The sequence below is a fragment of the Rutilus rutilus genome, assembly GCF_951802725.1.
Source record: "Rutilus rutilus genome assembly, chromosome: 24".
NCBI lineage: Eukaryota > Metazoa > Chordata > Actinopteri > Cypriniformes > Leuciscidae > Rutilus > Rutilus rutilus.
Genome location: NC_140228.1, coordinates 24,490,096 through 24,507,377, shown reverse-complemented (window position 1 = coordinate 24,507,377; position 17,282 = coordinate 24,490,096). Strand labels below are relative to the sequence as shown.

The 17,282-nt window shown below is 36.1% G+C and overlaps 1 protein-coding gene across 4 annotated transcripts in view; it reads right to left on the bottom strand.

Moving 5' to 3' along the window:
- The window catches only part of LOC311283901 (NACHT, LRR and PYD domains-containing protein 3-like), a 91,364-nt gene that overhangs the window by 16,732 nt on the left and 57,350 nt on the right, over window positions 1-17,282 (bottom strand). For 2 of the 4 annotated variants that reach the window (XM_084398661.1, XM_084398663.1), the window contains exons 4-7: window positions 11,570-11,677; window positions 9,595-11,388; window positions 8,269-8,442; window positions 1,383-1,553 (exon numbers count right to left, since the gene is read on the bottom strand). In XM_084398661.1, the coding sequence (XP_084254787.1) occupies window positions 1,383-1,553; window positions 8,269-8,442; window positions 9,595-11,388; window positions 11,570-11,677 (2,247 nt within the window). Of the gene's footprint in view, window positions 1-1,382; window positions 1,554-8,268; window positions 8,443-9,594; window positions 11,389-11,569; window positions 11,678-16,993; window positions 17,108-17,282 lie in introns of all 4 variants that reach the window. The other 2 variants (XM_084398662.1, XM_084398664.1) reach the window with 2 other exon arrangements.

Below are 17,282 nucleotides of genomic sequence, written 5' to 3'. Positions count from 1 at the left end.
CTGAAGCTTTTATAATCAAGACCATTTTCATGTTTATCATTTATTTCTATTATTTGCGTTGCCTTATAACTTCATGCTTGCAGTTTAACACATAAGTGTTTATTACCACAACAGTAAATACGTGTCTTTAGAAATGTTATTATATATTATAATGAAAAAGACTAATAAAATAGTCTCTTCATATTAAATGGATAATAATATATGTCTGGACACTTGAAAAATGTGTAATAATGGGGTCTATAAAACTTAAACATTTAATGATTTATAAGCATTTCACATATTTCTACACTAATTCTACAAAACTATTCTGCCAGAACACCATACTGTACAAATTATCTAGATCAATGTTCATTCTTGTCTGAAACTTTGAAGGAGACAAATATGAGATCTCCAGTATGAAGGGCCGCATAGGCAACAATTATTGAAAAGCCTCAACACTAGTGAAACGAAAAACATTGATCAACCTTGGTGAAACTCATTCATACGCATTACTGAAATAAGAAAAGATTTCGGTAGTTGATGATGGCTAATTTCCCTTGAAAAGGAAGTTGTGTGTCCGCACTTCTGTTTAATTTGGCGCGTCTCACAAACTCTTAAGCAATGTCGGTTAGTTGTAACGAGTTGTATGGGAAGCCAAACACACCAACAGTGGGACGAAACGGAGCGGTGTTACAGAGCTCGTGCCGTGCTGACGTCATCGGTGCGGCTCAATGGACCGAGCTGTGCGACCGACTCGACATCGCAGGGAGGACGTGTTTGCTAGCGAAACCGAATGGACAGCGCAAACTAATCTCACCAGCGCGGCGCTGACCATGTGACTTTATTCATTACTGCTCCGCAGAAGTTCAAGTGTTTTCCCTGCATATAAGATAATGAAGATCAGCATGAAGTTATTACATTTCTTTTGCTTATTATCTTTCATATTAGTACATTAGTAGTGTTTGAAAAGCTACTTTGAAGAAGTGTATTTTAGTAGCCACGGAAAGAGCCGTTCAAAGCAGAAACTTCAACCATTAAGGACTGTGCAGTGCCGGGGGAACTATAGGATCAGGGTTGGGAACCACTATTATTGCACAGAAACATCATTAGGGAAAACACTGTTGAGTAAATGAGGGGAAAAGAGTTGTCATTGTAGTCAGAGTGAAACAGACTAAAATTATTGAACATAATGAATATAATGAAATACTGACTAAATTTAAAGGAAATATTTTAAAAAGAATGTAAAAATGACCACTAATACCAGATCATGAGATTAGACATTTGTGTACACCTGTGATTTCTGTGCTGAGATTTAGTGTTTACTGAACATTTTACAAGCTAATTTTAGTCCTAAAATTCTTACTGAGGACAAAGACATGTGACTATCAGAGAGTTCATCTTACCCCAGTTTCTCCAGTTTACAGTGAGGATCCTCCAGTACAGCAGAGAGCAGATGAACTGAATCTCCTAGTTTATTCCCAGACAGATATAGTTCTCTCAGGTGTGAGGGGTTTGATCTCAGAGCTAAAGCCAGAGCAGACCAACCTTCATCTGTGACTCCACAATCACACAACCTGTAGAGAACAATGACACACTCTTCACTCTCTCAGTTCAGATCAACACGTACAAGTCACAATTCTACACAGACTATTAAATATGTCTAAATTTCAATTGGAGATTTATCAGTCATAAAAAAATAATAGACATTCAAAAAGCTTTCAACATGTGTTTCATTAATCCAACCGTTCTAAAAGAGCTCAAACACAACTACACCTCTTCTCTGTGACAGACTCATCGTGAAGATGAAAGCACACAAGAGTATGGTAGGTTACCTACTGACTATAAGTAACTTTCCAACTACATGCCAACTTATTCTAACCCTAACCCTACCAGTCTACTAATACATCTATTAACACTCCAATGGGAGTTAGTAGACATGTGCAACTGTACTTATAGTCAACAGAATGTGTTCAAGGGACCATTAAAATAAAGTGAAACCAATATGGTCTAACCTAAATTGAGAATTATGATAACACTGTTGCTGACAGTGAACATACCATGAGGTTTTACTGGATATGTAGTGAGTGTTTCTGTCTTCCCAATGCTACTTTCTGCCTCTCTGTTTTACTCTTCTTCTTCATCATTTACTTTCTCCTTCCAGTATATCATTCTCTCCCTCCACTGTGCATTTCTGTACCTCCACTGCATAATAATGTCCTGCCTCTGCTCTTTGCTCCTGTTCTCCTGCTTCATCTGCATCTCGCTCTGATTTTTTTGTAAATAAATGAATAAATATCTGTCTCTGTATCCCTTCCTCTTCATTTGGGCCTTCTGTCTCACAGAAAACAGTCACATAAAAACACATAATGAGGACTATTGTATATACAGTACTTTATCAAAAAATAAATAAGATTCATAATGTGTACATCTTATCTAATTTCATGCTAGCATTTGGCCAACATGTGTAAGTTAGCCTCTTATGTAAAGTGTAATGAGCAAGCTAAAGCTAATTTCTAGAGCCTATAAATTATCAATATGACCAAAACTTTGCTGAAAAACCTCTTGCACACGATCTTCTTCATGCCTTTTGTCCTCGGATTGATAGTTTATACTTTTTTTTTTATCAAGTTAAGTAATTTTGCTCAGAAATGAGGGCTTTAATTATCTTTATAAAGTAATGTAAGAAACATTTACTGGACTGAAGCAACTGGGGTTTATTGATTATTCATACACCATTTGTTAATGTTAAAAATTAAATTCTTTTGACATTTTTTCATGTTAATATAAATGTCAAATATGACACAATATGCTTTTGGGGAACATTTTCCATCTCTTAATTATCATTCATTTGCATTGAATTGCATTTGAGCCATAAACTGATGCATAAACACACATGCACGGATATACAAGTTTGCATGTGTTTTTGTTGAGTATCATATTACACACACACACACACACACACGCTTTTATAGTTCATATATGCAATTTTTTACATAAAAAAATGGTGTATTAATAATCAATAAACCCCAGTTGCTTCAGTCTAGTAAATGTTTCTTACATTACTTAATAAAGATAATTAAAGCCCTCATTTCTGAGCAAAATGACTTTACTTGATTAAAAAAAAAAAAAAAAAAGTATAAACTATCAATCAGAGGACAGAAGGCATGAAGTAGATTGTGTACAAGATGTTTTTCAGCAAAGTTTTGGTCATATTGATAATAGGCCCTAGAAATTTGCATATTAAATATGATACAGTAGGCTAATATATTCATAAATGGGCATTATACTTATTGTTCGCCCGAATTTTACAAAGAATGTTTAGTTTAAGTTATGAGAGAATAAATGTTTTATATATATATTATATTATTAAATATAAATATAAATATTATTTATTTATATTATAAATAATTTATACTCCCAAAGGGGCAACGTATCCTGGGAGACACAAACATTTACAGGCAGATTATGGAAAATGGAAAAATTAAATCCATACAATTTCAGCATAAACATAATAAGCTAACACTTAACAACAACTTTGACAAGTCCCTTCAAATACTGTAAATATGTGAAATGTATCACTGAAGGCGAGTAGATTTCCCACTACAGGTCATGTTGTTTTTAAATGCTGCCCATGAGCTAAACAGAGAATATATGAATGAAGTCACCAGATCTAAATATTCACAACAAACACCCTTTCAACATGAAAACTGAGAAATTAAAAGAAATCCCTGCTTCTCCTCACAGACTCTTGAATGTTTGTGTGTCCCAGGATACATCGCCCCTTTTAGGGTTCATTTTAAATTAAGAGAATAATTATATGAATACTATATAAATTACAAATAATTACAATTCATATAATATAAATATAAAATTCTTTCACTCTAAACTGCTTTAATTTGGAGTGAGAGATACAGGGGGAGTGGCTTTATTGCATCAGATACGTGTCACTTTACTCACAGCTGATTGGTCCAGATTTGGTTTGTGATCTCTAACACAGAATACATTCATTTTATTCAAGGTCATCCTGCAGCGCAAGTTACCATGGCGATCGAACCCGCTAGAAACCAATCCACCTTCTTGAGCCCGAAAAAACAGAGTTTGCTCAAAATAATCTCAAACTTCCAAGGGGAGCAACTGAAACTGGCTTCATGCAACAGGACACAGAACCAGTGGGAAACACTGCTGTAACAAACACCACTCACTGTCATTCTGAAGTGCTCCTAAGAGCTTAATGAGCTGGGTCAGTGTGTTGGATCTGAACTCTGCAGATAGGTAGATCTCCAGGAACAGTTTTGGGCGCTCCAGATTTAGATTAACGAGATAGACACATGATTTACGTTTCCTGCTTCTGTGCATCAAAATGATACATAATATTGAACTATTCATTCGGGCACGTACATTCTTTCATTCTTTCTCCACAAGAACACAAGTCCGTTCTTAGATCTGAGAAACCACCCAGGAGAACCCCAACACTGCACATTTTGGATGTCTCTCTTCTTTGACAAACACACCTGAGATCTTGGAGTCTTTACTAATGAGCTGATGAGTTTAATCAGCTGTGTTTGATTAGAGAGACATCTAATCTGTGCAGTGCTGGGGCACGTTCAAGTTCAAAACGGTGCGCAACGTTTTGCTATGGTTTCCGGGTTGAACGTCATGTTTCCTGGAAACGGCGTGCACCAGTGTGCAACGGGGTTTGAGATACGTTTTCTCTTGTTTGGTGGGTGTGTCAGAACTGCAGTCCAATCAGCAGCAACATGTATATAAAGCACTCGCATTAAAGTGAACTCGCACAATGGGTTCAAGGAAAGTCATTTACAAATGTGTTCGATGCAGCTCGGTATACGCAACAACTGAGGATATTAGAAGACATGTTTGTCGTAAGTTTTAAAATATAGGATATCAACATAATGATGTAGATGTTTATATTTTTAGCTTCATTGCAAGTGTATGACATTTGGTATAGAAATAAACAATGGTAATTAAGTGCTTTTCCTAAAAATGAGAAAGAAAATACAGGGTATTAAAACAGTATGACCTACAAATAAAGTCAGTATGTGAGGCTAAATAGATGTGTTTTAGTCTGAATTAGGTAAGATGTGTGCTTCCATTTCAGTTTCCACTAATCCCTTCACTCGATTGGGATGTTCTCTTTTGTTCTGGGCGGCAAGTGCAGTAACTGTGACATCGGGCATATTTTGTAGTATTAAACACATATTTATACCGACTTCATCAGCAAGAATGGCCTTCTCAGCTGCCATAGTTGCAACTTTTGCATCATCAGAACAGTGTGTTCAACGCATCACCGTTTCTGTTTAAAAAACGTTGTGCAACGTTTTGTCGGGGCTGAACGCAGCCCTGGTGAAACTCCAGGTTTATATTGGCAGTTTAATAATAGGAGAAACACAGAGGAAAGATAATCTTCTTTTGTTGTTTGTTAATTATTGATCCACTGATGTTGTGAAAGCTCAAACAAAACCAACTTTTTCAATGATTTCAGACAGCAAGACAGCAACGTAATGACATCATATTAAAAAATAACATCACACACCTGACGAAAACATTTCTGGACCTTTATAAGGAAACAACCAAGCAACCAAAATGACATAAAAGTTATAATAGATCAATTAAATGTACTGTTTGTTACATGATTCCCAATTATTTCCATTATTTCACTATTTCTAGTATTTGTACTTTACATTTTCATTTAAATGTTATAATTAGCAATTCATTTAATTTTACCTGTAAAGCAGATTTGTTAAATGACAGCATTAATTAAAGTTTCTTATGGGGCAAGAACATTTTTCTAATGGCACAGCATTTTTTTATAAGTTAACTGCATCTCCTGCAACAAACCACTCCGATAATATCTGCAAATTAATGTACGGCTCAGACTAACTGTTGGCCTACATCATGTAAGACTCCAATAAAATTATTAGGTAATTATTACTCTCAGTGAGTAAACTGTGTCTATTATGATAGACTACACAACATTGTAATATTATTTTCAAATGAGTTTTTAAATTATTATTGTTATTATTATTTTAAGTCATTATTGCACATGGTTCATTAGGCTACTCTTGTAAGAAAGTAGCAGTGGCTGGAACAGACTTTAAGTATCACCTGTGCTTGAAAAGATGCAATCTAATCCAGTTTACATGAAATAAAATGCTCCCGTTTGAGCTTACGGACCTGTTGCTATGACAGCAACTCCAGGATTAGCTTTGAAGAACCTAACAATCCTGGATCATGTAAAATCGTCAACAGTAAAATCCAGATAACAGTAATCCACGTATGAAGAACGGGCCCCTGTTCTACAGTGCATTGTTATATTGAGTTTGATATGTTTTTGTAGACTGTAAATTATTTTTGTTGTTTTCACAGTGATATTACTGTATTCTCAACAGTTCTCTACTGTATAAGCCGTGTGTAGTGATGATGTGCCTCCAGTGCTCGAAGTGGGCCGGTACGCACCAGCACTTCTATATTTTAAGCTGTAGTGTACCCTCACTTTTTCTTGTGCACCTTCAGAAAACTTTACTTTGACTATTAAATTCAAACAGGTGTAGCTCAGTCATGAACATTTGCTCATTGCGACTCATTTTTCCAGAACGGGTCACGTATGTCAGCAGACGCATATGTAAAATCAAAACTGGCTAATGTTACTTAATGAAATGTCGACGCAGGACGAGGTATAGGACTGTGAAGCTTTGGGGGTGTTGTTGGACTTGATCTACTCCATCTGTGTTTTTATCATTATTCTGAATCCGATCCAGACGTCGTCTAAATATCTAATATCTAAAAATTCTTAAATCAAGATACATAAGCAATTTTTCAGTATACAAGACTTAACTTATTTTGCTTCTCAAGTAAATGTATCTTCAATTAAGAATACAAAAAAGAAAAGAAGACAAAAATACTGAGAAAGAAATGTATTTTCTGCAGTGTAGTCCTAAAATTAACATCAAAGCATTTAGTCCAGGGTTCCTCAAATCCGGTTTTGAAGTGCCGCTGTCCTGCAGAGTTTATCTCCAACTCCAATTAAAGACGCCTGAACAAGCTAATCCATAGCCGCTTTTCCACCGAAATTACCCGGAACAATTTGTCCCAGGAACTTTTTTCCCAGGAACCTTTTTTGCCCCAGACCGGTTGCTTTCTGCGTTTACACCGCGGTCTAAAGTACCGGGAAGGTAAACTGCGCGCAACTGCTCCTCCCAGTCTGCGACGGACAGTAATCAGTTTTGAGCGCCACATTTATAAGTTTGGAGGAGATTCAAACTGTGTTGCAGTTATTGGTTTACTAACGAGGTAATTAACATAACAAAATAGACGAGCACTGATACTAAAGCGTGTTCAGAAAGCTTGTATGCGTATAAAATTAAGACAAGGTACGTTGTGAGATGACTGGGAATAACGCGCAAAAATTTCCTTTTGCGTAAATACTCTTTAAAAAAAGCCTGAACCCCGTCTATCAATCATAAATAGTGACAGTCTTGTAAATAGTTGTTTGTTACACCTCAATGCGCTATTTCAATCCTGTTATAGTAAATTTGTAACATGGTTTGCCTTGCAATAGATGACAATGTGTAAACATAATGACTTAATATTAAAAGCTGTGGCATAAAAGAGACGAGCACTGATAAAGCGTGTTCAGAGCTCGTAATGCTAACGTTAGATATAAAATTGTATGTTATCAGCTATTGCGGACATTGGCCGTGAGATGGCTGTGACGAACGCGCAGAAAGTTTCCTCTTCCACAAATACCCAAATAATAAAGCCTGAAACTCGTCGCCAGTCCCCCAGTTTTTTTTATTAAATTCCATATTTGCAGACAGACAACTTTACTGCATGAAGCCACTTTTTAAAAGGGAGGTTAAAAATAAAGAAAATGCTGCGTGGAGTCATCCAACCAAAATGCGGCGTGAACACAACCAATCAGCTTGTGCAGCGCACAAGTCCCACCCCTGAAAGTTCCTGAACTTTGAAAAAGTACTACCTCGTGAGCAGGGACTATCGGAGGGGGAAATATTTACCCGGAACTTCATTTAGACCCTGGTTCCTGCGGTGTAAACACATCGAGTACCAGCCCAAAGTTCCTAGTTCCTGGGGAAAGTTCCTGCGGTGGAAACGCGGCTCATGTCTTCAGAGTTACAGGAAGGAGAGTTTTATCAGGGTTTGAGCTAAACTCAGTAAGGCAGCGGCCCTCCAGTGCCAGATTTGAGGAACCCTGATTTAGTCTTACAGAAGACAATAACATGTCTGACTATGATATACTGTAGATGCTCTTACCAGAGTTTCTCCAGTTTACAGTCAGGATCCTTCAGTACAACAGAGAGAAGCTTCATACCCGGATCTCGCAGTTTTCTCTTATTCAGATTCAGTTCTCTCAGTTGTGAGGGGTTTGATATCAGAGCTGAAGTCAGAGCAGCACAATCTTTCTCTGTGACTCCACAATCACTCAAACTGTAGAGAGATGAAAATCATACTTGGTAAACACTATGAACTGAAAACAAAAAGCAATAGAAAATAGAGAAAAAATAGATAATTTGTAGATGGAGTAAAGAAAACACTGCATTTGGTCACCAATGGATGGCACTGTCTCAAAATTACTCAGGAACCTTGAGGTCATGGTGTCACAGATTACAATGGGAGAGAGAGTTAAGTGTGAATAAAAGACAAATGGGACATGGTATGGACTCAGGATAACAAACTCTCTGTGTCCAAAAGAACAAGATTCTGAACAGACACGACATAAACAACATCAAATTAAACCAACTAACTCCATGCTTTGCTCTAAATGTAAGACCGCATTCTTGGGCTAGAATTCTTGGCCTCCCTTGCAGGTGAATAACCAATAAACATGCTATATGAATATTACATTTTTTGTCTGTTGTTGCCAGGACTTTATAGTACTGGATCAGTGATAAATCACTCTCTTTGTATAGCGTATAATTAAGACAAATTATTCCCATGACATAAATTTTACAACCATCAACTGATATCTCAACCATGATAGCCTTTTTTTTTATATTGTGTGCTTTATTATGTCATATTATACATGCTTTATTATATATATTATGAAGTCATATTTATAGATTTTGACCTTTGCCTTTTTAGTCCAGTCTCTGGCTCTATCCAGTTGATGTTGTTTACCTCTATTATAAGAGTTGGGCTTTATTTGTCTGTTTAAAATGTAATACTTAAAATGTTGATGAAAACCTTATCTAAGTTGTCAAGTTTCATTGTCAAATTTGCAACAATAAAGAATTAACTTTTAACGTGGATCAAATCCATATTAATTACTAAGTACTAAATTAAGTTTAAGTACTAAATCATTTGTAACATTAAACTTTGTTTTAAATTAATCCTCATGTTGAAGACATTGGCTGTCAGGTGCTTTAACACAAGTTTGAGTCAGCTTGTATTGTTTCCCAATCACATCTCCCCGTCATTTTCCCATCAATAAAATAGATTAATTAAAAAAAAAAAATTCTGAAAAACAATAAAAACAAATATGCTGCCATGTACAATAAATGTTCGTATGTTTCTTAGATTTATGAGCTTTTGATTTTCTTTTGTTTTAACAGTAAAGTGATAGTTTTCACTGATACTTACTGAACTTTAATCACGGGCAGCAGCTTCTGAAGAACCTTCAGTTTTTCAGCTTTATTGTTTTCTCCAACAAATGTATTAATATCAAACTTCTCCAGACTCTTCTCTGATGTCAACAACACAAAAACTACAGCTGACCACTGAGATGAAGAGAGTCTGGCTTCACTTATTGTTCCAGATTTCAGATACTGTTGTATTTCCTCCACTAGTGACTGGTCACCCAGTTCATTCAGACAGTGGAACAGATTGATGGATTTCTCTGGAGAGTCAATGGTCCTGATCTTCTCCTTGATGTACTCAACTGTTTTCTCATTGCTGTCAGACCTTCTTCTCAGTGTCATTAGTCCCTGAAGGAGAATCTGATGAGATTCCACTGACAAACCCAGAAGGAACCGCAGGAAAAGGTCCAGATGACCATTTTTACTCTGTAGAGCCTCATTCACGGCTCTCTCATGGAGCTCAGAAAATGAAACATATTCTGGTGAACTGAGTTTAAACCAGTCCTTAAACATAGACAACAAACCTGATTTAGAGACTGTGTCAAATACATTCCTGTTGTTGTTTATGAAGCAGAGGTGCACATATAAAGCTGCTAGATGTTCCTGAACACTCAGATGAACAAAGCAGAAGACTTTCGCCTGATACAGGCCTGACTCCTCTATGAAGATCTGAGTGCACAATCCTGAGTACACTGATGCTTCTGTCACATCAATGCCACACTCTCTCAGGTCTTTCTCATAGAAGATCACATTGCCTTTCACAAGCTGCTGAAAAGCCACTTTCCCCAGTTTGAGGATCATGTCTTCATCTGTCAGGTTCTTCTCATAGTCCTTCTCATGTTTGATGTTGGACTGAAGGATCAGGAAGCGTGTGTACATTTGAGTGAGAGTCTTGGGAATCTCTCCACTCTCTGCTTCACTCAACATCTTCTCTAGAACAGTGGCTGAGATCCAGCAGAACACTGGGATGTGGCACATGATGTAGAGGCTCCTTGATGACTTCAGGTGTGAGATGATTGTATTGGCCAGACTCTGATCACTGATTCTCTTCCTGAAGTATTCCTCCTTCTGTGGCTCATTGAAGCCTCGTACCTCAGTCACTCGATGGACACACTCAGAGGGGACGAGATCGGCTGCTGCTGGTCTAGAGGTGATCCAGATCAGAGCAGAGGGAAGCAGATTCCCCGCAATGAGGTTCGTCAGCAGTACGTCCACTGATTTCTTTTTGTTTACATCTTGTAGAGTCTCATTCCTTTGAAAATGTAAGGGAAGACGACACTCATCCAGACCATCAAAGATGAACAACACTTTATATTTGTCACTGGATATTTCCATTTCTTTTGTTTCAGGGAAAAAGACATGAAGAAGATCTGAAAGACTGGACGTTTTGCCCTTCATCAAATTGATCTCTCTGAAAGGTAGTGGAAATATGAGCTGGACGTCCTGATTCACTTTGCCTTCAGCCCAGTCTAGGATGAACTTCTGCACAGAGACTGTTTTTCCAATCCCAGCGACTCCCTTTGTCAGCACAGTTGTGATGGGTTTGTTTTGTCCAGCTAAAGGTTTAAAGATGTCATTGCATTTGATGGGTTTGTCCTCTGTTGCTGCTCTCCTGGATTGTGTCTCAATCTGTCTCACCTCATGTTCATTACAGATCTCTCCACTGTCACCCTCTGTGATGTAGAGCTCTGTGTAGATCTCATTCAGGAGTGTTGGGTTTCCCTGCTTTGCTGTTCCCTCATACAGACACTTAAACTTCTTCATCAGATTTGATCTAAATGTGTTGAGGACTTCATGGCTGCAAAATTAAAATTCCATGGTACATGTATTACATAAGTTAAATATAGAGATACATTTATAGAATAAAATGTCTTATTTATTCTCTGTATCATGACCGAGAAAATATCATAATATTTATGAAATGTGTTCATTATTAATGTGTTTTAATTTTGATCTCAATCAAAAATTGCACAGTTTACCTGACACCAGCATCCCTGCTTTCATTAAAGTCCTGTAGTTGATTCATAGGCTGGTCATTCTTCTTACAGACGGGTTTTGTTACTGTTGATCTTTGTGATGGGATTGACCTTAAACATCATGAAGAGAATCAAGAATCAGACACTCTGATATTGGTGGATTTATTTTACATCACCTGAATAATTCTATCAACAGTTAATAAGTTAATGCACATTAATAAATCAACTGCTCAAGGGCACAACTGTAATAACACTGTAGATTTAAAAATCATGGTTTCCCCTTTATGGTTGAATCACGGAAGCTACACCAGTTACCTTTGCCAAGAGATTCAATTTATTATGTATCATGTGTCAGACAGAGAGAAACAGGCATATAAGAACATAAGGCTACATGAGAGATCTTCATTCCAGATTTCTCTGTTCCCCATTTCTTTATCTTCTCATCCCATCATGCTAGATGTAAATGGTTTCTCTGGCTTTATGTTTCTCTGCCATTAAGTTTCTCTAAGCTTATACCATTGTTTCTCTGTTTCTCATGCCTCTGCCTTTGTCTTTGTTTCTCATGCCTCTGTTTCTCTGAGGTGGTACAGTAAAGTTGAGCTTATATACATTACAGAGCAGCTTCCTTTTAAGGTAACAAACATGTAGCTTAAAGCTTTTAAAAATGGAACGTATATGTCATACGAACATATGGCACAATTCACTTCCATATTAAGAACATATATTTGTTGCTTACATCTGCATCAGTTACAACACATGTACAGTACACACCCTTCTGTCTCCCTCTACAAAATATAGCTCAAACAGCTGTCTCATGTGACATGATCTTCACATGCACCCATTCTATGTATAGTCTCTCATGCACTGAACACAGATACAACTCTGGCTTGACAAAATACATTATGAAATTATGAATAAAGAAAAATAATACAAATACATAACATTAAACAGTAAATTTTAGTCTTCAGTCCCTCCACTGGAACTACGACAGCAAGTTCCACACCGTCACTCCACCAGTGGCCATCTAATGAAGCAATAGCGAGAAAAGGAAAAGCAGACCAAAGAAAGACATGATAACAAAACAAATAAAGATACAATAGAAACATAAGGAAAAGGGAAAACACGAAACAAACAAATAACCCCACCATGTCATGTCCCCGTGTACTATGTGTATTTTAACGTCTATGTGTAAGCATTTAAAATGAACCCCAACCATCTAAGAAAAGAAAAACTAATAATTCTTCTGCTGGTGCCTTGACTTGTTAAATACTTAACTCCTCAAGTTCCCAGCCAAAACAACAAACCAAAACAAACGTTGATGTTAAAAAGCTCCTATCCCTTGGGGTTGAAAATCAGTAAACGAGTGTTCATTGTTTGTGGAGTTGTGTTTTGTAAGTAATATAAAATCTCCTATTTCACTCCTTATGTCCCATTCTCAGTTATAGCCATTTGTCATCAAAGGAGCATTTCTAAAGTTATCTTTAGTTTAAAATAAATGAATTAATTTATTCCCTGTTACCCAGACTTCTTTTGAATTAGCAAAAACAAAATCTTCATCTTTAAACACCACCATGTCTTGGAATTATCCAATGCCATGTCTAATGATCTGAAATGTGAAAACTATGATAGAAATTAATTCAACATCATACAACCATCACATATTCAGGATATAAAACTTTTAGACATTTCTATAAGGCAACTAACACCACAATCTAAAAAAAACTGACAATGTTTGTTTTACTCTCCATATCATTAATGACAATTACCCTCATGGTCTCAGCTAGTTCTTGAAAACTCTTTCCCTCAGCTCTTTTGTATATCATTTCCTTTCCTCAGGGTGTTGTCCCCTGGCATTGATATATCAAGTTATGACACTTGTCACAATGGAATACAAACCATTCAAGGAATGCGGTCTCTGGTGATCAGGCATCGGTGAGCTCACTTTTTTTGGAGGGGCAGACTGCTGTAACCCTCAATGATGCTGTTGGCCTAACAAACATCTGCTCAACCATACCCATCTCACATCTAACACCTCCCATCAGGGTAGGTGCCCAGTGGCGATGACCCCCTGCATTAGGTTGTCCTCCGTTGGCCAAAAGAGAATCTTACCCGTCTCTGAGAAATCACACCATTTACACTGGTAACCGCTATTTCCCATTAGGTCATTTTTAACAGGTATTTTCCAAATCTCAGGAAAGTGCATTCAAGAGCCATCAGAGCCATTCGGAATGCCTAACAGTGTAAACATGGAGACAAATTAATGATAGTATTTAATCACTAGAATCCATCAAACATCTTCAAACATCAACATAGCAATGCTGAGTTTACTCAGTGAATTTAGTTATTTCAACCATTCATTCAGTGAAATGTTCTGTTACATCAATAACCGTAACCAATCAATAACTGGAACCATCAGTCCTGTACATGGTGAAGACAAAGATGAGACAAAGAAGTTACTGGTCATGAAATAAACAAATAAAAATGGTCTCTTCTATCATTTAAGGTAGAATATCATTAAAACATTTAACTCCCAATTGCATATATTATTTATTATTAAAAATCTCAGAGTAATTCTGCATTTTCAATACTTTTATAATTTCTTCCTACTCACTTTTACTCTGACCTAGTCAGAAATAATATACATTCCAAATAGACATCTTTGTTTATATTTGACATTTTTCCTTATTTTCCAACTCACATTCTTATGGAATCATTATCTATGATTTTCATCAGCTTGTACTTGTCAATTAACTATAAAAATATTATCATAGATCTTTCCTCAAATTAATTCCTTAACTTCAATCTTATGATGTTATTTATCTCTTGTTCTTCTTCAGACAAAACTTAAATTTATAATGTTAAACAATTAACTTCCAAACTCACATTAACACCAGAAATCTGTTAAAAAGCATAGCTTGTTTCTGTTTTTCTCTTCAAATACCCCAAAGATAATGTTTTGCTATACAATTACCTTTGTGTATTCTAGAGAAGCAACAAGCTTTCTATTTATATCTTTCTGTGTGTGTGTGTCTAAAGGAGGGTATAGATTCCAGAGGAAGGGGCTGCTTCACTCTCCCTTCTCACTCAATGAACAAAATTAACCCTTATATTTGTATTTATCTTTTTTTTCTTCCTTTTTTCAGTTTAACTCAGATTAATTTCTTTGTTTTTTCTTTCTTTTCCTCTAAGCTTGCTCAAAATAGTATCCTCAAATTTTTGACCAGCTTTACGGTCAAAATCAGAAATGCCTGCGATCCTAACTAGTTACATCGGCACATTCATACTTTTATGACTCCAGTGTTAATGTCCTTAGAGCTTATTTTTAACCCTTTCTATGGCGCTCGTCACACTTAACTACTCCTGTCAATCAAGTCTTGCTGCCTTTTCATACTTGTATTAATTCCAGCGTTAATGTTTTTAGAGACTATTTTTACTCCTTTCTTTGGAAACTCCCTACATCTAATTGCTCCTATTAATCAAGTATCCTATCAAAATGTCCTAGCTTAACCGTCTTACAGCTAATTTCCCAAATTTTGACTAGATAGTCTTCTTTCTAAAAAAGATCTATCTCTATCCCAGCATATCAAATACTTTAGAGGTTTACCTTTCAGAGGAACTTAAAAATTCCAAATTAAATTTAATTAATTTAATTCCAATTTTACCATGTCTGACACATGTTTCTTGGCAACACAACTGGTACTTTAAATAGCACAGTTCTTTTAAGCAGTTTCAGTCTATGTTTAATCATCAGGCAGACTCATAATTATTTAGAATAAAATAAGGTCTTACCTGACTGATCAAACAAATGCCTGAAGACGGAATCAATCCTGTTCGTAACACGCCAATTGTAGATTTAAAAATCATGGTTTCCCCTTTATGGTTGAATCACGGAAGCTACACCAGTTACCTTTGCCAAGAGATTCAATTTATTATGTATCATGTGTCAGACAGAGAGAAACAGGCATATAAGAACATAAGGCTACATGAGAGATCTTCATTCCAGATTTCTCTGTTCCCCATTTCTTTATCTTCTCATCCCATCATGCTAGATGTAAATGGTTTCTCTGGCTTTATGTTTCTCTGCCATTAAGTTTCTCTAAGCTTATACCATTGTTTCTCTGTTTCTCATGCCTCTGCCTTTGTCTTTGTTTCTCATGCCTCTGTTTCTCTGAGGTGGTACAGTAAAGTTGAGCTTATATACATTACAGAGCAGCTTCCTTTTAAGGTAACAAACATGTAGCTTAAAGCTTTTAAAAATGGAACGTATATGTCATACGAACATATGGCACAATTCACTTCCATATTAAGAACATATCTTTGTTGCTTACATCTGCATCAGTTACAACACATGTACAGTACACACCCTTCTGTCTCCCTCTACAAAATATAGCTCAAACAGCTGTCTCATGTGACATGATCTTCACATGCACCCATTCTATGTATAGTCTCTCATGCACTGAACACAGATACAACTCTGGCTTGACAAAATACATTATGAAATTATGAATAAAGAAAAATAATACAAATACATAACATTAAACAGTAAATTTTAGTCTTCAAACACTAAAAACAAAAACTATAAGTTTGACAATATATTGTATTAAATATTGTACATATTAAATTAAAATAATACATTGTTTATTGATTGCTTATAATTTAACTTCATGCCAGTTGTCAGAGCTATTTTAATGGTGAGAATAATAGTAGCAAAAAATATAAAAAGAGAAATAAACAAAAAACTACAATTACAAAAGTTTTTTAACTAAATCGGCCTCACTATTATTTTCATAAGAATCAACAGAATAAAATCAGAGTCCAAGAGGAGTTAAAACAATCGCATTTCCTTAAAATATGCTTTAAAGATAGTGGACTCTGTCATAAGAGGCATAAAGGAGGATCTTCAACTGATAACAAAACCTTGTGCCTATTTGGCAATATGTGCAGATGATATAGTCCCAGTGATCTGAGCAGAAACAATGTTTTCTACCAGCAACATGATTAATTTCATAAAGTTTAATTTGATTACACTGATACCAGGTCATTTTTGGAGGACTCATTTTGGAGGAGGTTATGATGGGTTTGAGGTCAGAATATATAGGGCATTATTTGAGCTCTGAATATAAGGCCTCCACAGCAGCACTGCTGCACATTACCTGGAGTTCCACAACGCCCTGATCCCAACAAAAAGCACTACAGTCCATTTAAAATGTCCAGACACAAAAGCTGGGTGTTTAAAATAATATAAGCATCTCATTCAATAAAATGCTATATCTGAGTCCATGCCAAAAAAATTGAACACTTTGTAGATATGTCTCTCTCACATCAGGTGAAGACAACAATGTCTAGTATGAATATCATAAACGCAAAATACAAAAACACCATAATATAAAAATGCCAATCATGTATTTAAAGAAATGTTATAGCTACCTGAGATCAGTCTGTGTATTGTCATTCTTAAAATTTACTGGATGACCCATAGACCCGTCACTCCTCAAAGACACACAGCTGGGCGCTGGTTCTGATCTCTCCTGCTGAACTGAACTATAACAGAACAACGAAACGAAAAAAACAAGTCGTTTTAATGAAAAGCATTTGAGGAGGGTTTAGACATTGTTTTCAAGAAATTTCATTTAAAACAATGTATTTAAAAAAAAAATAATAATAATGTCACCGTTTTTTCTTCAGGAGACATCTTTTTTATTATATAAAAGGTTAT